This window comes from Alosa sapidissima, chromosome 16 (assembly GCF_018492685.1).
Source record: "Alosa sapidissima isolate fAloSap1 chromosome 16, fAloSap1.pri, whole genome shotgun sequence".
Lineage (NCBI taxonomy): Eukaryota > Metazoa > Chordata > Actinopteri > Clupeiformes > Clupeidae > Alosa > Alosa sapidissima.
The window spans coordinates 2,251,631-2,274,677 of NC_055972.1; the positions used below are offsets into that span (position 1 = coordinate 2,251,631).

The 23,047-nt window shown below is 44.9% G+C and overlaps 1 protein-coding gene across 1 annotated transcript in view; it reads right to left on the bottom strand.

The window, feature by feature from the left end:
• The window catches only part of LOC121685548, a 37,462-nt gene that overhangs the window by 7,173 nt on the left and 7,242 nt on the right, over positions 1-23,047 (bottom strand). The window contains exons 4-9 of the mRNA XM_042066142.1: positions 21,319-21,456; positions 20,352-20,570; positions 19,412-19,549; positions 3,045-3,257; positions 2,761-2,840; positions 1,629-2,650 (exon numbers count right to left, since the gene is read on the bottom strand). Of these exons, the coding sequence (XP_041922076.1) occupies positions 1,629-2,650; positions 2,761-2,840; positions 3,045-3,257; positions 19,412-19,549; positions 20,352-20,570; positions 21,319-21,456 (1,810 nt within the window). The remainder of the gene's footprint in view (positions 1-1,628; positions 2,651-2,760; positions 2,841-3,044; positions 3,258-19,411; positions 19,550-20,351; positions 20,571-21,318; positions 21,457-23,047) is intronic.

Sequence of the window (23,047 nt, forward strand, 5' to 3'; positions counted from 1 at the left end):
TCAACAGGTTCTAGGTTGTTGTTAGTGGGCTCTGGGGAATTTGAGGTGATTTCTAAATGTTCTGATGTTGTGATTAACTCCTTCTCCCAGTTTTCCACAAACTGTTGGAGGTTTTGGTTGAACTGTTGAATGCCTTGGTCTGAAAGGCAAATGTCATTGGGGTAATAATGTTCAGGGCCAATGTTGTCATGGGTTATGACTCTTCCCCCCAATTCAGTTACTATAGCATGTGCTCTGCAATTGATCATGTCATGAATTCTGCCTGCTGCCTCATCCACCTCCACATCAGGAGTCATGCACTGTTTCCAGAAGCATGTGGGTAGGATGTCAGACCACACAATCAGGCACTGGGGGAATAGGTTGCGTACGTGGGTTAGTTCCTCCCTGATGGTGATCAGCAGGTCCTCGGTGTTCCTCATGTTGAGGTTGTCGCCGCCCAGGTGGATGATGAGCATGTGTGGGAGGGGCCACTTGTTTCTGAGTCTGTTCAAATGGGGCACAAGCTCTTTCCAGGTCATTCCTTGCGTTCCACTCCATAACCCTTTCATTTTATCCAGCTGAATGCCACACTCTGGCCACATGCTCATCCTTCTGGCCACAGCTACAAGACCATGACCACAAATCCAGACTGTTTTATCATTTCTGTCAGTACCATCACCTGAAAGAAAGGGGAAAAAACAGTACTTCAGTCAAGCACTGCTTGAGTGTTTCTGTCTGGTTATTAAATGGCTCTCTGACATACTTAATTGTAATTTGATAAGTTTGGTGTTATTTTTGAATAACAAATCATGGAAATATACAGACACAGATAATGTGTATAATCACACTGATTGTAAGGAAATAATGTACATCTAGCTCTTAGTCTTTCATTATTCTTTGACCCCAAATATCAATGAAAGACTCTTTCTTTCCCTACATTTTTTACTTTTTAGGCATATTTTTAAATTCCCCTTTTCAGATTGTTTATCATATCATAAGGAATGATGTGGGGGGATACAGTAATCTTACATACAACTAAGAGCTAGGATTGCAATTAATACTAAATAATTCTCACTGATTGTTAGAGCAGTAGGGTACATTTGTCTGACTAAACGAGGAAGAACGTACCATGTCGAGGCTGTACATGTTTGGTCCCCACTAGATCAATAGACTTGCCAAGGGTTGCTCCTTCAGGAAAACACCTACCCCCATCTGACCGCCTACGCATCTTAGAGATCTGCAGTTCATGCTGGCTCAGGCTTGGTGTTTGGTCTTCTCTCTTCTGATAATGTGGCACTATACACTATACTCTTCTATACTCAGTCATCGGCATCTCTGTCATGATCACAGCGGCCCTCGCTATCCTCCTCAGCCTGTCTGAGGAACTGCACTTCTACACACAGCACTGGTTCCACGCCATTACCACATAAACTATCCCTCCTGAACCTCGCAGAGCGGTCATGTCGCAAGTTATCTCTTTGTACTTCTTTGGCCCCTCCCAGACTACTTCTTTTAGATATTTTTTATATTCCTCGTCAATCTGGAAGGGGTCATAAAGGTTGTCTCCGTGGGCTTGTCTGAGATGGGGCATAGCTCTCTGATGTTGTGGAGATCTGGAGAAAGAGAGGTTTGGCATGCAGTGTCCTTACCATCAAAGATGACAGATGTCATCTCTAGTTCCAAGTCAGCAATTTCAGCCAGCTTTTCAGCAATCAAAGCATTCAAATCTTCCAGCTCCTTTTTCTTCCTGGCCAAATCCTCACCCTCCTCATCCTCAACTGCATGAGGATTGGGTGATCCGTAGGTGGTAGTACCAGAGGCCTTAGAACTGGACAGGTCCATACGAACCTTTGCAGTCACAGGCTCTATCTTGGGACTCCTGCTCCGCCTGCGTTTCCTGGAGGAACCCTCACCACTGCTGCTTTGTCGCTTCTCATCTCTACACTCAGAGCTAAAGTTCCTCCCCTGATTGCTCCTCCTATCCTGGTCTCTGCCCCTGTTCCTGTCCCCATCTCTACTCCCCTCCCAGCTACTGCTACGTCTGTTTCTGGGGGAAAGTTCTTTGCTCCTGCTGCGACTCCGCCCATCACTACGGCTCCTCTCCCTGCTCGTTTCTCTTCTTATCCATTCTCTGGTTGCTGTATGGTGCCTCTCAAATTGACCAATTTTGCCACCTCTTTCCCGGCTTCTACTTCTGCTGTGACTGCTGCTGTGACTCCGACTGTGACTCTTATGGGAGTGATCTCTGCTCCTGCTGCGACTATTGTTTCTGTTCCACCTCTCCTTGCTTCTTCCTCGCCTCCTTTCCCTGCTTGAGCTACGGTGACTCCGATCTCTGCCTTGGTCCCTAACCCTGTCACTGCTCCTGCTCCGCTTGTTCCCGGTAGACCGCTCTCTGCTCCTGCTGCGACTTCTCTCTCTATCACTCTCGTCTTTGCTTACTCCTACTTGTCTCCTTTCTCTGCTCGAGCTACGGTAACTCTGAGGTCGATCAGTCCTGCCACCCTTATCTGGGATTCTGTTCCTGCTTTGATTGCCATGGTCACAGTTTGGGTGGATGCTGCTTCTCCTTTCAGATGCTTCTGTTGTCTTTGTGTTGGGGTCCTCTGTATTCTCTGTCATTGCAAGTTTTACTGCACTGACTGAGCCGGGCAGAATTTGGACATGCGTTCTGTAGCAAAAACAAATAAATTGTAATGTCTATTAATAATGAAACTTTTGTAAATGTTCCACTGGTAAATGCAAGACCTGTGCATTGGACCCAGAGAACCAAAAACGTACCCTGTTTTGGGGCCATCAGGATTGATTCCTGTGTCTTTCTGCATCCTTTCCTTGGTGTTTGTTGGTTGGATGGTAATCTTCTGTGTACAGGAAGTGTACAAGACAAGGAATATCAACAAATACATGGTATTCATTTTACAATTCTTACAATTGTGGTGAACTGAGGTTTTTAACTTGTTTGTGATTTGCCTATGAAGTATATATATATATAAAACATTCTCCAAATAGGGACAGGACCACAAAATTAGAAATGGGAGTTAAATGTGGAAAACCAATTACTGCACCTTTTGTGCCTGTGTTGTAGTGGGGCCCTCTAATGGTGGCACAGAGATGAACACTTTCTCTGAATGTGTTGTAGTGGGGCCCTCTAATGGTGGCACAGAGATGAACACTTTCTCTGAATGTGTTGTAGTGGGGCTGTCCAGTGTTGGCACAGGGGTGAACATTTTCTGTCTCCTGATCCTGATGGCTTGGTAGCCAGTCCCAGCCACCGTGTTCTGGACAGATCAAGAGGAATATGAACGTATCTGAATATAAAGCTATCTAGACGCCAAGTAAGATTATTCTGAATTATCCCAAAAATAATTGTTTGTCTCTTTTTTGTCACTAAGTGAAAGGCATCATACTGGCTCTATGGTGAACTCCACATTCTCAGAGTTGGAGAGCTTCTTGTCTACCAAGACCTCACAGAGGTCAAAGACCAGTTTGGGGTCCTGAGAGCACTTGATGTATCCAAATGAGTTGCTCAAGCCAAGAACCACACCCTGATAAAGTAATGCACTTCGTCAAGGAAATTATTTTGTACTGATAATGACTTGGAATTACGGACCACCACAATAGAGCGCAACAGTCCAGCCCCTCCTCCGAGAACACTTTGTTTCCTGAAGTAAGTTTCCCATTCAATTCCCCAATTAACGTCTGAAAATATCCATAAAGAGTTTTAGGCCATGCCTTAGGCTAACCAGCTACAATGTGACTCATAATCATACAACATATCATTTCGAGCAAAAGAACAATCAGAAAAACAAAAAAAAGGTACATGACTGTGTACATAATTTAATTTCGGAGTGAAGGAACTACTCATTCCCATGAGCTACGACAGCCTTTTCAAATGCTGCAAAGCACCAAAGTATTGTTTTTTTTAATCATGTAGATTTGCCCATTAAAATAAAGGCAGGCATTTGAACCTTTTCTTCAACAGGCCAGTGCCTTGTTTTTTTGCTAAATTGTTCATGCCCCTCCACCAAAGCGGTTCTTGGTTTCAATATCACCAATTCCAAGAAGGTTTCCCGATCTACAGATTTTCTTTAATGACCTTAATGAGATAATGATTAAGTAAGTGACCTGGTTTACCTTCTGGGACAGCTGGTGAGAGATGGTGGTGTTTCCCGAGTCTTCGGGAGTCATATCCACATCATCACCTGCTGCAGGAGGTGCGCTTGATGACACAGCAGGAGCAGTGGAGGTGGCTGCAGGAGGTGCGGTTGATGAAACAGCAGGAGCAGTGGAGGTGGCTGCAGGAGGTGCGGTTGATGACACAGCAGGAGCAGTGGAGGTGGCTGCAGGAGGTGAGCTTGATGACACAGCAGGAGCAGTGGAGGTGGCTGCAGGAGGTGAGCTTGATGACACAGCAGGAGCAGTGGAGGTGGCTGCAGGAGGTGCGATTGATGACACAGCAGGAGCAGTGGAGGTGGCTGCAAGAGGTGAGCTTGATGACACAGCAGGAGCAGTGGAGGTGGCTGCAGGAGGTGAGCTTGATGACACAGCAGGAGCAGTGGAGGTGGCTGCAGGAGGTGAGCTTGATGACACAGCAGGAGCAGTGGAGGTGGCTGCAGGAGGTGAGCTTGATGACACAGCAGGAGCAGTGGAGGTGGCCAGAAGGCTGTGGGGCTCAGATGCGTTCTGGCTGCGATGTGATCTGTCTGAAGTAGGCCCTGTATTGTCAGTAGGGGGCGCTATGCTTGTTGAGGTGGTGTCTGTGAGCTCTGATTGAGAATTGACCCCCATCTCCCACTCATGCAAAAATTTCCGTATGTTCTCTTTAAACATTACAATGACTTGCTTTGAGAGGCCATTGGAGAGATGGAGTTCAGGCCCAATGTCCTGGTGAGTGATAACTCTCCCCCCCAGGTCAGTTATTAAAGAACGTGCTTTGTGATTGATTTTATTAATGGCTTTTGCTGTGGCTTCGTCAGTCATGCCTTTGATCCTGGAGCCTCCTGGCAGTATGTTGGACCACACAATCAGGCACTGGGGGAAGATTCTGTGTGTTTTACCCAAATCATTCCTGATGCTGTTCAGACTAGAGTGTGGATAGCTCAGGTCAACGTTCCTCCCTCCCAGATGAATGAGAAGCATGTCTGGGCGGGGCTGTTGCCGTTTGAACCGGCACATCTCGATTACCAGTTGCGTCCAGGTCATCTGAGGAGTCCCCCACTGGTGAACCCTCATGCTCGCGCATGTATTCCCTAGTTTAGCGGCCTGATTTTGTGCTGATGTTATCCTTTTGGCCAAACCTGAAAGAGCAAAACCACACATCCAGACCACTTTGGGTGGACCTTTCACATCACATGTTTTGGTAACAGGGCCTGCAAGACAGAAAAAACACAGTGCATTGCATTAGCGTTTAGTCAATCACTGTTGGAGTAATTACAAGTGTTCTTCCTGTTAATTACATTAGATATGTTAGACAACAACAAGGGCTGAAGATTTAAAGCATTATTAAAGGATGGGTCTTTAAAGTGTTATTCTTAAGTAACAGATGAGAATGGTCTGACTGCAGAGCCACAGTTCTACACAAATCCACCAGCAGCTGCACCCTATAGCCAACTCTAACCCAACTAATCTACACAAAGAACACAACTGTACCCTATAGCCAACTCTAACCCAACTAATCTACACAAAGAACACAGCTGCACCCTATAGACAGCTTTAACCCAACTAATCTACACAAAGAACACAGCTGTACCCTAAAGCCAACTCTAACCCAACTAATCTACACAAAGAGCACAGCTGTACCCTAAAGCCAACTCTAACCCAACTAATCTACACAACGAACACAACTCTATGGTCTGCTGGTGATCAGAGTGTGTGTGTAAACTCAGTGTGTGTGTGTGTTTGTGTGTGTGTAAACTACAGAGATGGGGACTCAAGTCTGAGTCGGAAAAACAGTGACTTCAGACTTGACAATGTGCCTTGTAGAATGGAGAGTAACAGAGAGAGTTGGCCTAGTGGAGCAGAAAGCAGTTGATACAGGTGCAATCAGTTTAACTGGCTCTTTGAGGGGGCCTAGTTGAGCAGCTGGCAGTTGATACAGGTGCAAATCAATTTAATTAGCCCATTGTGATGTCATAGGGCCAATGCCAAGTCTATGGGGGAAAATAAGCTTGATTTATGTTAATATCTCCAAAAGTATAAAGTTTAAAAAATGAAAAATACATTCCTCAAGTGTCCTTTTCAAGACCTACGTTACAACGAAATTTTGAACGAAATTTCTACGTTAAACGGTTGAAGCTGAATTAGACGCAGAAATTTGGTGGGAAGTATAAGTATAGTATAAGTATGTATACTCTTTTGATCCCGTGAGGGAAATTTGGTCTCTGCATTTATCCCAATCCGTGAATTAGTGAAACACACACAGTGCACAGTAAACACAGTGAGGTGAACACACTAACCCGGAGCAGTGAGCTGCCTGCTACAGCGGCGCTCCGGGAGTAGTGAGAGGTTAGGTGCCTTGCTCAAGGGCACATCAGCCGTGGATGTGGGCATGGGAGAGCAGTGCTCAACCACTTCCCCTGCCCACATTTTTCCTACTGGTCAGGTATCGAACCGGCAACTCTTCGGTTACATGCCGAAGCCCTAGTAGGCCACGGCTGCCCCTCAAAAAAGAAAATAAGACGAAGAAGAAGAAGACTTCGGATAACAGAACAGTGCATTTTCATGCACTGTAATTATGCCGGTTCAATAACCTTTAACTTCAACAGGCATCTCAAAACGCACCCAGATACTGTAGGTCAGTCACTACTGTGAAAGAGACGTTAAATTTAGCATGTATCATCACAGGTATCACGCTAACCATCGCAAAGTGTGGGAATATATGGGCCATATGATGTGACACACTTAGGTTAGGGCTAGAGGGATATGTTAAGTAGCAGATTAGACACAATGTTGGAGACCCAAGTTGGAGACCCAAAGTAAATTCTGGATGTAGACTAAATTAAGCTAGCTCCAGCATAAGTGATATTTTTCCTGTCACAAGATCATCTACTCTTGGCTGCCCACACTTTGATTTCAGAAAAAAAACATGATAGAAATGTTGTAGTATTAGTTTAGAGCTATTTCCCCCAAAAAACTACACGTCAGTTGTATCATGCACTTTTTATAAGTGGCAAGCAAAATAAGCAATTGGAAAAAAATAATATTGAAACAGAGATCTTAATTTATGTTTCTTCAGATTGCAGCATTGCAGTAGACCTCATAACGTTATCCTACAACTGATTTTGCAGTTTTGGTAGCTACAGGGCATGCTTTGAATGTATAACAATACAGCATAATATTTAACAATACAGTGTTAGGGGCAGATCAGATGGCCAGAGACTTGAGATTTGACCTTGTGACAAAAGACTTGAGACTTGACTTGAATTTCTCCCTCAAAGACTTGAGACTCGACTTGGACTTCCAAAAAATGACTTGTGAACATCTCTGGTAAACTGTACTCAGTGTGTGTGTGTGTGTGTGTGTGTGTGTGTGTGTGTGTGTGTGTGTGTGTGTGTGTAAACAGCACTCAGAGTGTGTGTGGTACCTGTGATGGGCTCACTGCTCCCATGTGTCTGGTTCACCTCCACAGAACTCTCATTGCTCTCTCTGACCTGCTGCTGCTGGAGGTCAAGAACACACAAGATCAGTCAAAACTATTGCAGACTGCAGACATCTTTTCACAAGTTGAGCTGTTATTATTACCCCCAAAAGCCAAAATAAAAATGAAATCTCTGACTTGAGACAGACTGCTAGGTAATCTGAGAAATTCTACACACCGAAATAACACCTGCATTACCTCATTCTCCAACTCTCAAATGGCTATAAAATCAACAACAAATCTGTTTGCTATGCCCATTCTCACATTAATGAGGAGAAAATGGATCTTGATATCAGACATGATTTCTGCTACCCTGAACAAGTAAAAAAATAGGGCTTTTTTTGACCCAAACTAGCAACTTGCTTAGTCCTATTGCAAGCGATGCAACCCCACTTAGAGTGCTGCAGAAGTGTCGTTAGTTTTATTAAGAGTTTATGTGTCATCAAAATGATTTTGGAAACCTTATTTTAAGGTAAAAAAAAACTCTTCAGGGGGCCTTTACACTAAAGACATTTGAACCTTTTCTTCAACAGACCAGTGCCTTGGTTTATTGCTGAATTGTTCATGCCCCTCCACCAAAGCGCACCTTCTTGGTTTCAATATCCAGATCTACAGATTTTCATTAATGACTTTAAAAGGTGCTCTTAGTGATGTTACCTGGTTTCTTAGCTAAAACATTTTTTGCGACATACAGTACAGCAAACATCACCTCACCATCCGCTAGCTGCCTGTACCTTAAATACACTGTAAAAAAAAACGTAGTCTCTGTGGACAGCCCAGGCTCCAAAACGGCAACAAAAACAACTTCAGCCTGGACCATAAAAACATAAACTGTTCCAGCCAATCACCGATGAGATGCGCATTTAGGAGAGTTTCAATTGCACAGGAGGGAGGGGGAGGGAGTAGCGAGCTAGCTCTGTTTTGTTTGAACGTCAACAGGAGTACCTTTAATAGTATGTATATATAGTATATATACTTTTTTGATCCCGTGAGGGAAATTTGGTCTCTGCATTTAACCCAATCGGTGAATTAGTGAAACACAAACAGCACACAGTGTACACACAGTGAGGTGAAGCACACACTAATCCCGGCGCAGTGAGCTGCCTGCTACAACGGCGCTCGGGGAGCAGTGAGGGGTTAGGTGCCTTGCTCAAGGGCACTTCAGCCGCAGCCCACTGGTTCGGGGCTCGAACCGGCAACCCTCCGGTTACAAGTCCAGAGTGCTAACCAGTGGGCCACGGCAACCCTCCGGTTACAAGTCCAGAGTGCTAACCAGTGGGCCACGGCAACCCTCCGGTTACAAGTCCAGAGTGCTAACCAGTGGGCCACGGCAACCCTCCGGTTACAAGTCCAGAGTGCTAACCAGTGGGCCACGGCAACCCTCCGGTTACAAGTCCAGAGTGCTAACCAGTGGGCCACGGCAACCCTCCGGTTACAAGTCCAGAGTGCTAACCAGTGGGCCACGGCAACCCTCCGGTTACAAGTCCAGAGTGCTAACCAGTGGGCCACGGCTGCCCAACATGGGAGGGAGGGGGAGTAGTGAGCATGCAAATGTAGAGGGATAGAAGGCTACAACATGCAAATGTAGAGGGATAGAAGGCTACAACATGCAAATGTAGAGGGATAGAAGGCTACAACATGCAAATGTAGAGGGATAGAAGGCTACAACATGCAAATGTAGAGGGATAGAAGGCTACAACATGCAAATGTAGAGGGATAGAAGGCTACAACATGCAAATGTAGAGGGATAGAAGCTACAACATGCAAATGTAGAGGGATAGAAGGCTACAACATGCAAATGTAGAGGGATAGAAGCTACAACATGCAAATGTAGAGGGATAGAAGGCTACAACATGCAAATGTAGAGGGATAGAAGGCTACAACATGCAAATGTAGAGGGATAGAAGGCTACAACATGCAAATGTAGAGGGATAGAAGGCTACAACATGCAACTGTAGAGGGATAGAAGGCTACAACATGCAAATGTAGAGGGATAGAAGGCTACAACATGCAAATGTAGAGGGATAGAAGGCTACAACATGCAAATGTATAGGGATAGGTGCAAATGTAGAGGGATAAGTCTAATGTATAGGGATAGGGGTGAAATGGGATTGGTCTGAACACTAATATGGAACAACATTTTCAATGTGATTAATTTGGTGATGAACAAGTCAGAGGCCTGTTTACCTTCTGGTTTAACTGCTGTTGTGGGGAAATGGTGGCTGTGTCTAGTGGAGTCACATCCATGTCATCACCCGCTGCAGGAGATGAGCTTGATGAAATGTCAGGAACAAAGGAAGTGGGGGGAAGGGTATGGGGTTGAGATGAGTTCTTTGTGCAGTTCACATCCTTCTGTGACTGTTGGAGGGAGATGATGGTGTTTCCTGAGTCTTCTCGAGTCACATCTAAATCCGCATCTGCCGGATTCAAAGGCAGACCACCACTCTGTTCTGGTCTGGGTGTTCCAGAGGACGAAACTACAGGAGATGAGCTGAATGAAACATCGGGGGCAGTGGAGGTGGCTGGAGGGCTCTGGGGTTGAGATGCAGAATGAGAGAGAGAATCGTGGAACTGATTAACAGGTTCTAGGTTGTTGTTAGTGGGCTCTGGGGATTTTGGAATAGTTTCTGTGTGCGCAGACACAAAGTTGACCTGCCTCTTCCACTCATTCACAAACTGCAGAATATTAAGGTTGAACCTTTTAATGCCTTTGTCTGAGATGACCATTTCATTGCCACTGGGGCTATAGAGTTCAGGGCCAATGTTGTCATGGGTGATGACTCTTCCCCCCAGGTCATTAACTATAGCATGCGCTGTACGATTGATCACCTCATGAATTCTGTCGCCTGCCTCATCAGCCTTGTTACTAGGAGTCATGCCTTGTTTGTAGAAGGGCATTAGCACCATGTCAGACCACACAATCTGGCACTGGGGGAAGATGTTGTGTGTGAGAGTCAAGTCTTTCTTGATTGTGTTCAGCAAGTCTTCCTTTTTTGTCATGATGTTATTGCTTCCAAGATGGATGATGAGCATGTCTGGATAGGGTTGGTTGCTTTTGACCTCGTGCATTTGGAGCACAAGGTTAGTCCAGGTCATTCCAGGACCTCCCAAGTGGTGCACCCTAATGCTAGGACTATTATTCCCCAGTTTACTGGCATGTTTTTGAGCTGTTGCCATCCATCTGGCCAAACCTGAAAGAGCATATCCACACATCCAGACTGTTTTATATGTTTCAGGTTTAATGCGTTTTTGAGTTGAGGTGGATGGAGAGCTATGGGGCTGAGCTGTGTTCTTTGTGCAGTTCACATCCTTCTGTGACTGTTGGAGGGAGATGATGGTGTTTCCTGAGTCTTTTGGAGTCATGTCCAAATCTGGAGGTAGACCACCGCTGTTTTCTGGTCTGGGTGTTCCAGAGGATGAAATCGCAGGAGATGAGCTGGATGAAACATCAGAAGCAGTTGAGGTGGCTGGAGGGCTTCGGGGTTGAGATGTGTTCTTTGGGGAGTTCTTATCCTTCTGGGGCTGTTGGAGGGAGATGATGGTGTTTCCTGAGTCTTCTCGAGTCACGTCCACGTCATCAACAGAATGAGAGAGGGAATCGTGGAACGGATCAACAGAATGAGAGAGGGAATCGTGGAAGGGATCAACAGAATGAGAGAGGGAATCGTGGTTATTGTCTGGTTATTAAATGGCTCTCTGACATACTTAATTGTAATTTGATAAGTTTGGTGTTTAGTTATTCTTGAATAACAAATCATGGAAATATACAAACACAGATAATGTGTATAATCACACTGATTGTAAGGAAATAATGTACATCCAGTTCTTAGTCTTTCATTCATCTTTGACCCGGAGGGCTGTATTTTGGGCTCCAGCGCATGGCTTAAAGCTAGTTATTCACACGCGCAAAGCTTAATTCGGTATTTTGCACGTTTATTTTTTAAAAATTGCGACCAGGGGTGTGACAATTAACAACCTAGGGAGGGGCCTGGCGCGTTGTCTAAAAATCGATATCATACACCATCGAAACCTGGTCAGAAGTCAATGGCGAGTTGTTCATATGCTATTTTAAGAGCGCATGTCAACAGTCATATTGGCAGGTGCACGCACCATCCTGCTATCATTCATGAACGCACACCAGCGCACGTCCATGCAAAGCATTACAAATTGCACGATTACAATGGGAAACATAATTAGAATAAAGATATTACAAAATACTGTACATCTCATGATGTTATTCACCATCATTTGCAAATTGGTAATGACGGTTAAAAGTGATTAGGGGAGAGGAGAGAGACACGTATGGAGCACAGCTGAAGACGCACTGTCACGAGATATAAGCAACTCCTCTGCAGGATAAATGTTGTTTTATTCAGTCATTTGAGAAATATTAGGGTAAGTGTTGCTTTTTCCAGCCTATGTTTTCGATGGTAACTCATTGTCAGTCAATAGTGAAAGTAACTGCATATAACTGTCTTCGTTGACTGACACCTTGGTGAAGTTAGTTTCTCTTTGCCAATGAGTTCAAATAATAGACGAGTGCAAATGCGTGAAGGCTATGCTAGGTTTTAGTAATGCATGGTTTAAGAATGACTATTTCATACGGTCTTGCAAGCAACCTTCTTTCAAATGCGCCGTTGAATGCCAAAATACCGATGCATTTACAGATGCAATACCGATGCATTACCGATAAAGGGCTTAGCTTTGCCTACTTTTCGGGAAAGCCCTGCAATCTGATCATTCACTCATTCAATCAGCGCTAGCCTATAGGAATTCAGTGGGCTCTTTAATTATGTTCCACCTAACACTGCTTTTGCTTCTCAGTACGCCGACTTTGACGTCCTAGCTCAGGCTTCCGCGTGGACCTGGGCTCTCTGCGTTTTTACCTTCGCCCCTTCTGCCCTCAGTGGTGTTACTTGTTACAATCCAACCGCGCTCGTTCGCTGCGCTGTTCTGTGCTGTTAATTGCTAGCCTGCACCACGCTGCCGTTGAACCCGGCCCTGTATTAAGACCTGTTTAATTGATGTTCTACACTCACTGTGGTTATCTCGATGTCTACCTTGGTTGAGCGTCGTCAAACCAGTTGTCTTTTTGTGTAGCCTCTTAATTTGCCTCGCGGCTCGTTGGGCTGCATAGGCACTAGGCTGCTGGAACTTCGGTTCAGGTATCACTCCTTGTGCATGGCTGCGGGAAGCCAGTTCATTCGTTGCATTTGTTTAATCATCTGGGATTGCGTCCCATACCTTCTGGTGGGAAGTCTACACGGCCTTCCTCGGGTGATTCTCTGCATGCACTGCTCAAGTCCTCCTCAGTCGGTCTTGTATGCGAGTTTGCACTTGCTCACATGGCACGGGCTGTTGATCTCTAGTTGTCGTTGATCAAACTACTTTCAGCTACCGCTGATCTGTCATGTCCCAGGTATGCCGTGACGTCCCCGACGTTCTCGGCTATCTGGGTTCTCAGTTTTGGGGGGTCTTACACCAAAGCTTGAACCAAAATGACGGCACGGCGGCCCATGGTCATCAATTGCAAGTATGTCACACAAGCTATTATCTAGGCAATAATAGGTGTTTTCTTTTCAATGCCCGTAGGCTACTATGTCTGTGTTCATGAGCTGACACCACAGTGATGGGCTCATGCCCACATGGTGTTGGTTGAGCTTTTAATTAAGAAGCTGTGTCATTTGTGTATTTAACATATCCTTCTAGCATCTTTTGTATGTTTGAAATGTCTTTTCTGATTCCGTATTGTGTATTGGGTTCCTAGGAATTCTATGGCAGGCCTCACTTTGCTCACTGCCAACCAGTGGGTCGCTTCAGCACTCCATATATTGGTGTTAATGGTTACCGGCTGTTCATGATTATGTCGGCAATTTTACATTTCGCTAGTTGTGGTTTAAGTGGTGGCCTATGCTGGAAGTTCGTTGATCACGACTACCAACGTAGCCGTTGGCTGACTGTTTTACCGATGACAATGCTACATGTCACCTATCTAACCACTCCTTCCTTCTCGCAGGTCAAACGGAGCGGTCCATCATCACTGGAAGACTCAAGTCTCCATCAGGCCAATGCTGCGCCCTTCATGCACTCTCTTTAAACACAACGGGTCTCTGCGTGTCCATGTGATTTCAGCCCATCTAGTCACGCCATCCGTCACATTGATTGTTGACTCGAATTGCCGTTTTAGCAGGATCCTCCTGCAAATAATGTATACTCTAATTTCCTTTTGCAAGTTCCTTTTACATTCTCCTCCCAATCTTTAATTTGCTAACCCCTGCAGGTGCATCATGCCTCCCCTCTTCCCCTCTTGAGGGGATGGAGTTCGTCAATGGAGAAGCAGTTCCAGATATCACACTAACATCTACTTTCTTACAGGGATGGCAGTGCCGGTTCACGGAATCACGCAATCGCGTGGATCATGTTTCCAGTTCATACTGGAGTGGGGTCATCCCTCCGTCTTCACAATTCTCCCGGAGGCCAGCGCTTTCGAGGATATCTCCTCTTGTGGCACAGCTTAAAACTAGCCTTACTAATCCCAGCACTTATCACCTGTCTAGAACTAACTCTTGTCTGTGTAAAACTCACTGATGCACTTTTCGTTATTGTGCTCTACCTTCTAAATTGTTTTTAATTGCACTGGCATTGTGGGAGAATTGTTTTAGCTTTAACCTGTTTACCGCATTGTCAGTAGCCTGGAGGACCTGACCCAATCTGACTGATTAAGGGATTAAGGGCAATCGCATAACGCTATACGGTCAATGTTAACTTCGACGCAATGGGATGACTCTGTTTAGATCACCTCTGGCCCGCTATATCAGCTACACAGATATGATTGGTTCCCCGCGATGCAAGGGGCAAAAGTTACGTGCATCATACTCCTTGCCAGACTCGAGTCTCTCCCTGAGCAAACGCTTCCGTGAGAACTCTGGATTCCCAGGGTACATTGTCAGTCGCTTTGATTAAAATGTGCTGCCCACATGTAATGTCACGTGTATGCACACCCCTCCACTCATCACTCAGGAGCCAGTGCTTGGCGCATGACTGATATCATTTCTGCATCCAGTTGGGCGATATGTATTGCTTATTCTCTCCTCATTGCTACCTTTACTCATTGTCTCTCCAGCAGCCAGTTCTAAACTGTACTATCCTGCCACAGTTGGTGCAGCTGGTATAGCGAGCTCTCGTTACGTCACTCAGAGCTCCTCTGCACTCTGAGATGCATAAGCACCATGGTGGTACCCCGGCACTCATCTGTTCGTTGTCTTGTCATATTTCAGTTACATATGTTTCTTCCTCCTGTCACATACAGGCATGAATTGTCCTGAGAAGTCCTTTGTCTACGTCGCAAGGTCATGCTTCCCTCGGATTACTGATGCTGATCATCTTATTTTGGGGGGCTTTCCAAGAGCAGGTGCTAAGGTGTAGCTCTCACGCATCCATCTTGGCCTTTGGTCTGCAGCTCAATGCATTCATCTTACTCTAGCCGCTGCAGGTGAGCTATCGAACCAGAACACACATCTGGCTTCACAAGCACTAGTCTTCCACAAAACTAGTCATAATGCTCATCTGTCCTAAATATTAAACCACATGTCTTCGATGCGAATATACTCAAGCACCCATATCAACTAACTCATTGCTCCGGTCCCAAGCATCTGCAACCACAAGCTCTATTCCCCTGCATTGATCCTGAGTAAAGCATGTTTAACCTTTTAACCCTAACCATGTTTTGCTTCCCTGGTCCCCGTTCACTACCTTAAACTATGGCTCACACTTTACCTGATTTTCAGCAGCCATCTAGCTAACGTGCTGTTTAAATGTAACCTCTCTCCAAAGAGGTTCACTTCTCACTCATTCCGCATCGGCGCAGCCAAGACTGCCGCCCAAAAAGGGCTATCCACGTCATCCATCAGGATGCATCAAACTAACTCCTCTTGACATTTTCGATGCTCAGAGTTGCTCTCCCATGTTAACTCAGGTACCTCATTTTACCTTCACAAATCCTGGTGGCGGTGGTTAAATTCTGGCATTCGCCTTGCACTAATCGCTGAAACATATTGGGGCCCAGCATGCCGGTAGCTTGTGGTGATTTAGTCTCAGCCATGGGCATGTTGCCCTTTTCAGTGGTTGCCCAGCTCGTTCGACGCTTATGGTTTAGGTCACTTCTCTCCGGTTGCCCGGCTCGTAATGCACGTCTAGGTCGCCCTAGACACTGGTTGCCCAGTTTGGTCCAGGTTGCCCTGGATGCCGGTCGCCCGTCCATCACATCGGTCTAGGTTGCCCTAGACGCTGGTTGCCCAGCTCATGGTTCAGGTCGCACCGTACGCCGGTTGCCCGGCTCGTGACGCTCGTCTAAGTTGCCCTAGACGCTGGTTGCCCAGTTCGGTCTAGGTTGCCCTGGATGCTGGTTGCCCGGCCGTCATGTCTGTCTAGGTTGCCCTAGACGCCGGTTGCCAAGCTCACTGTCCAGGTTACCTTGGACGCCGGTTGCCCGGCTCATGACGCTCGTCTGGGTTGCCCTAGACGCTGGTTGCCCAGTTTGGTCCAGGTGGCCCTGGATGCCAGTTGCCCGGCCGTCATGTCTGTCTAGGTTGCCCTAGACGCTGGTTGCCCAGCTCATCATTCATGTCGCGCCGTATGCCGGTTGCCCGGCTCGTGATGCTCGTCTAGGTTGCCCTAGACGCTGGTTGCCCAGTTCGGTCCAGGTTGCCCTGGATGCCGGTTGCCCGGCCGCCACGTTGGTCTAGGTTGCCCTAGATGCTGGTTGCCCAGCTAATGGTCCAGGTTGCCTTGGACGCCAGTTGCCCGGCACGTCTCGTGGTCTAGGTTGCCCTAGATGCTGGTTGCCCAGCTCGCATAAGCACTAAAGTCCAGGTTGCTCTGGATGCCGGTTGCCTGGCTCGTCACGATGTACTAGCTTGCTAGTCACTGGGCGCCCAGATCGTGAAGTGCTCTTGGTCCAGGTTGCCCTGGACGCCGGTTGCCCGGCCGCCGCATTGGTCTAGGTTGCCCTAGACGCTGGTTGCCCAGCTCGTCAAGCTTCTAAATCCCACTATAGCGAAAGCATGCTGCGGGCCCCCATTGCAACCCTAGGTTAAATGGTTAACACCTAGCCACTTTAAAATTCTGTCGGCGTCCTGGCACAACCTCATCACCCCTGCCCAGACATGCTGTTTAAATTATCTTGTATGTATACTATGTCTTTGTTCCTCTCAGAACCAGGTTACTGAGTCACCGCCCTGGCGGGCATCACTTTTGGGGGTAGGCTCCCCGCCCCTGCCTTCATCCATCGGCAGGAGATGAGATTCGCTCATCGCTGGACGGGGCCTACGCCAAAGACTGTTACCTATTCAGGACTCTATCATGCTTGTATCCAAGCTGTTCCTTTACTAATTAAATTGTTAACTGATTCTATTCTGTCTACTGAGTCTTTCTGGTAGAACTACTGTTCATGCTGGCTCAGGCTTGGTGTTTGGTCTTCTCTCTTCTGATCATGTGGCACTATACACTATACTCTTCTATACTCAACAGTCATCGGCATCTCTGTCATGATCACAGCGGCCCACGGTATCCTCCTCAGCCTGTCTGAGGAACTGCACTTCTACACACAGCACTGGTTCCACGCCATCACCACATAAACTATCCCTCCTGAACCTCGAAGCGCGGTCATGTCGCAAGTTATCTCTTTGTACTTCTTTGGCCCCTCCCAGACTACTTCTTTTAGATATTTTTTATATTCCTCGTCAATCTGGAAGGGGTCATAAAGGTTGTCTCCGTGGGCTTGTCTGACATGGGGCATAGCTCTCTGATGTTGGGGTGGTGGTAGTGTAGTGGTTAAGGAACTGGGCTAGCGTGCAGTAGCCTGAAAGTTGTCGGTTCAATTCCCAGCTTCCACCGTTGTGCCCTTGAGCAAGGTACTTAACCCCAAGTTTCTCCGGGGACAATGTGATCCCTTGTAATATAGCTGACATATGTAAGTCACGTTGGTCAAGAAGTGTCTGCTAAATGTAATGTAATGTAATGTGGAGAAAGAGAGGTTTGGCATGCAGTGTCCTTACCATCAAAGATAACAGATGTCATCTCTAGTTCCAAGTCAGAAATTTCAGCCAGCTTTTCAGCAATTAAAGCATCCAAATCTTCCAGCTCCTTTTTCTTCGTGGCCAAGTCCTCACCCTCCTCATCCTCAACTGCATGAGGATTGGGTGATCTGTAGTTTGTAGTACCAGAGACCTTAGAACTGGACAGGTCCTTACGAACCTTTGCAGTCACAGGCTCTATCTTGGGACTCCTGCTCCGCCTGCGTTTCCTGGAGGAACCCTCACCACTGCTGCTTTGTCGCTTCTCATCTCTACACTCAGAGCTAAAGTTCCTCCCCTGATTGCTCCTCCTATCCTGGTCTCTGCCCCTGTTCCTGTCCCCATCTCTACTCCCCTCCCAGCTACTGCTACGTCTGTTTCTGGGGGAAAGTTCTTTGCTCCTGCTGCGACTCCGCCCATCACTACGGCTCCTCTCCCTGCTCGTTTCTCTTCTTATCCATTCTCTGGTTGCTGTATGGTGCCACTCAAATTGACCAATTTTGACACCTCTTTCCCGGCTTCTACTTCTGCTGTGACTGCTGCTGTGACTGCTGCTGTGACTCCGACTGTGACTCCTATGGGAGTGATCTCTGCTCCTGCTGCGACTATTGTTTCTGTTCCACCTCTCCTTGCTTCTTCCTCGCCTCCTTTCCCTGCTTGAGCTACGGTGACTCCGATCTCTGCCTTGGTCCCTAACCCTGTCACTGCTCCTGCTCTGCTTGTTCCCGGTAGACCGCTCTCTGGTCCTGCTGTGACTTCTCTCTCTATCGCTCTCGTCTTTGCTTACTCCTACTTGTCTCCTTTCTCTGCTCGAGCTACGGTAACTCTGAGGTCGATCAATCCTGCCACCCTTATCTGAGATTCTGTTCCTGCTTTGATTGCCATGGTCACAGTTTGGGTGGATGCTGCTTCTCCTTCCAGATGCTTCTGTTGTCTTTGTGTTGGGGTCCTCTGTATTCTCTTTCAGTCTTACTGCTCTGACTGAGCCGGGCAGAATTTGGACATGTGTTCTGTAGCAAAAACAAATAAATTGTTATGTCTACTGATAATGAAACTTTTGTAAATGTTCTACTGGTAAATGCAAGACCTGTGCATTGGACCCAGAGAACCAAAAACGTACCCTGTTTTGGGGCCATCAGAATTGATTCCTGTGTCTTTCTGCATCCTTTCCTTGGTGTTTGTTGGTTGGATGGTAATCTTCTGTGTACAGGAAGTGCACAAGACAAGGATTATCAACATATACATGGTATTTATCATTTTACAATTCTTACAATTGTGGTCAACTGAGGTTTTGAACTTGTTTGTGATTTGTTGTAGATAAAAGTTTCATCCCTATGAAGTAGATATATATATATATATAAAAAACATTCTCCAAATAGGGACAGAACCACAAAATTAGAAATGGGAGTTAAATGTGGAAAACCAATTACTGCACCTTTTGTGTCTGTGTTGTAGTGGGGCCCTCTAATGTTGGCACAGAGATGAACACTTTCTCTGAATGTGTTGTAGTGGGGCTGTCCAGTGTTGGCACAGGGGTGAACATTTTCTGTCTCCTTATCCTGATGGCTTGGTAGCCAGTCCCAGCCACCGTGTTCTGGACAGATCAAGAGGAATATGAACGTATCTGAATATAAAGCTATCTAGACGCCAAGTAAGATTATTCTGAATTATCCCAAAAATAATTGTTTGTCTCTTTTTTGTCACTAAGTGAAAGGCATCATACTGGCACTATGGTGAACTCCACATTCTCTGAGTTGGAGAGCTTCTTGTCTTCCAAGACCTCACAGAGGTCAAAGACCAGTTTGGGGTCCTGAGAGCACTTGATGTATCCAAATGAGTTGCTCAAGCCAAGAACCACACCCTGATAAAGTAATGCACTTCGTCAAGGACATTATTTTGTACTGATAATGACTTGTAATTACGGACCACCACAATAGAGCGCAACAGTCCAACCTCCGTGAACACTTTGTTTCCTGAAGTAAGTTTCCCATTTAATTCTCCAATTAACGTCTGGAAATATCCATATATAAAGAATTTTAGGCCATGCCTTAGGCTAACCAGCTACGATGTGACTCATAATCATACAACGTATCATTTCAAGCAAAAAAAAGATCAGAAAAACAAAAAAAGGTAAAAGACTGTGTCCATATTTTAATTTCTGAGGGAAGGAACTACTCATTCCCATGATCCACGACAGCCTTTTCAAACTTAAACATTTCGAACATTTGCAACCTAATGACAGTTTAACATGCTTCTATTTTAATTCCGCTCAAGAAGATGACTTCCAACCGTTTCCATTGAGTAAATTCAACTTTCAAGATGAGAAAAACTGTTTTTATCAGACGGCCACACATTGGTTCTGACAGTCTCTGTATCCATCTTGATTCTAGTGAGTAACGAGTCTATATGAGCATGTACAATCGCTTAGTCATATCGTAGCTGGTTTTAAGTCTACCACGGACGGAAACGATTTTATGGCTTATATTTCAATTGTCAATGGAGAAATTGTACTAGGGAATCTTACTTCCGGAATCGGCTGTGGGCGGAACTGCTGCGGTCTATAACATATCCTAAACTACACTAAACTTCCAAATATTAATTAACACAAAAAGAGGCTTCTCTTGCACCTTCGTTGCTGACAACTGAGCATTCACCAGACTCACTATTTTGCGTTGCGCCTCTGTGTGATCGCACTCAAAGGTGTCGGCCAGGATCTCCACGTTGACGGCCCTCTCTGCCTTGGTCTTGAGGTTGGTGGATATTTTAAACTGAACTTTATCCCCAACCAGCATGGTGGCCTTCGTTAGCACATCGTCTGCACTGAAGCTCAGCTTCTTCTCCACTCCCTCCACAACGGCCTTCAAACTACCAAGAGGAAGGTCCTGCAACAAATACAACAGCATTAACTACGGAGTACCTGAACTTACAACTGGATTAGCTCACTCGGTGCAAAGGACTTCTCTTTACCCAGTTCTCTACCAAACATATAATAATAATAATAATAATAATAATAATAATAATAATAATAATAATAACAACAACAACATTGATAATAATAATAATAATCTTAATTTAGAGAGCTTTCCATAACAAAGTTACAAAGTACTTTACATATCTAAAAGAAATAAACAGATGTTTATTCATATCAACATTGGCAAGAATAATGGAAATGTATCTCTTTTTTTAAATTACAAAAACTACTGGAATTAGAGGGTATACAATGCAAAACAAAAGCAAAAAAAAAAATGATAGCCAACTGTTCATGACTACAGCCAATATCAGACTTGCTACCCCATTTACAACAGGTGCTGACATCTTCCAACAATGGCTGTTACACAAAGAGACTCCACAGTACCACAGAAGTGTAATGTCATTTTGAGCTATGTTTACACTCATTATCATCCATAAATAGACCCTTGGTTGTTAGACTGGATTTGTCCTTTAAATGTGTGATAACCAAAAATCTATGAGAGAAAATAAATGATTAAAAAACAGCAAAGCATAGCTTTCCCTTTGCCTTCCATTTACTGAGCCAACAATATGAACAATACCCATCGTTTGATTGTGTTTATGCCCACAACCAACATACACACTTTGAACTGTGTCCATTACAGTCCATCAATAACTTGCCTTAACTGATAGATTACTGATGAGTGTGTTCTGTTTTGGAGGGACTCTCAGCACAGTTCCCTCTGTGTGTTCAGTCCTTACAGCCACAGGCCCGTCTGTCTCTTCAAGAGATGGCTCTGCACCACCTATCGGTTTTCCCTAGAGGGAAGACATAACCAAAGGAAAATGTTTTATCAAGCACAGGGCAAGGGCAAGTCTACACGTCCATGACATTAACATGTTAACATGTCATCATTCTCAATACTGTATTACTACACAGATTAGAACACTGGGTTGGATTTACATGTTTAGTTGTCAACTAGCTCAAATCATATCTACCTCAAGACCAACGTCCTTGACCTGTGGTGTTCCCCAGGGGTCGATCTTGGGGCCATTATTATTCAACCTCTATATGTTCCCACTTGGACAAATCATCAAAAATAATTTGATTTCATATTATAGCTATGCAGATGACACCCACATTCACTTAGTTCTGTCTTTAAATGACTATGGTCATCTTGAATCTCTTTGTCAGTGTATTGGCCAAATTAACAAATCGAATTTTCTTCAGCTGGCCAAAGAAAAAAACTGAAGTAATTATATTTGGCAAAAAGGAGGAAAGAAGGTTGACACTCTCATTGACACAAAAGTTTTAAATGCAAAGGATATCTTGGTGTATTAATTGACAGTGATCTAAACAGCCACATGAAAGCAATAACTAAATCAGCTTTTTACCACCTCAAAAACATTGCCAAACTTAGAGGGCTGATGTCAAAACATTTAAAAAACATGATTTTTTAAATCATGCAGAGTTGCAGAGTTGATTACTGCAATGGGCTTTTCACAGGCCTTCCTAAAAAGACTATCAAACAGCCTCAGGTGATACAAAACGCAGCAGCTAGGGTTCTCACAAAAACGAAAAGAACTGACCACATTTACTCCAATTTTGAAGTCCCTAAACTGGCTTCTAGTAAGTCACAGAATTGACTTTAAAGCACTACTGCCTGTTTATAAATCAGTTAGTGGAGCAGGACCTAAATACTTAGTTAAGAACAAAATTATTAATACCCCTGGCAAATACTGATTTAATGTTAATTTTCTATTGACCAATATGTTTCTGGCTGAAAATGACACTGCCACATGCCAAAAGGTTGTAAGACAATGTGGGAGAAACATGGAATCAAAAAAGACACATTTTCATCTTTTTTTCAATTTTTTATGAAAAATGGCATGTCCAAAACTATTCATACCCTTTTAAATGATCAATGAAAACATCTGTATTTGCATTCACAGCTCTCAAAATGGTTTGTATAGTACCATGCCTCAGCAGTACACACCTTCTCGACCTCTCAGGAGAAAAAGCTGTTGGTAGAACCTGCTGTTGGTGAAGCAGCTATTAGCTGCTAAGCGGTTCAGCTCTGGAACCAACATTCAGATGACATCAAAAAGGCCCCAACTGCAGCCAGTTTTAAATCTTGACTTGAGAGAAAACTATTCACAGATGCCTTCTGCTAACTGCACTGAGTTACAAATTCTGAATCTGTCTTTGAATTACTCTACCTTGTGTCTTTTATTTAGTCTTTTTCATTATCCTTTATTTTTAAATGATTTTAACTTGTGTGTTTTTTGTTATAAAATGTACTATATAAATAAACTGGACACGTGCCACACAACATCAAAGAACACAACAACCAGTATTGTGTACTACAGCCAGGAATGTGTACTACATCAAGTATAAGTAAGTATACTC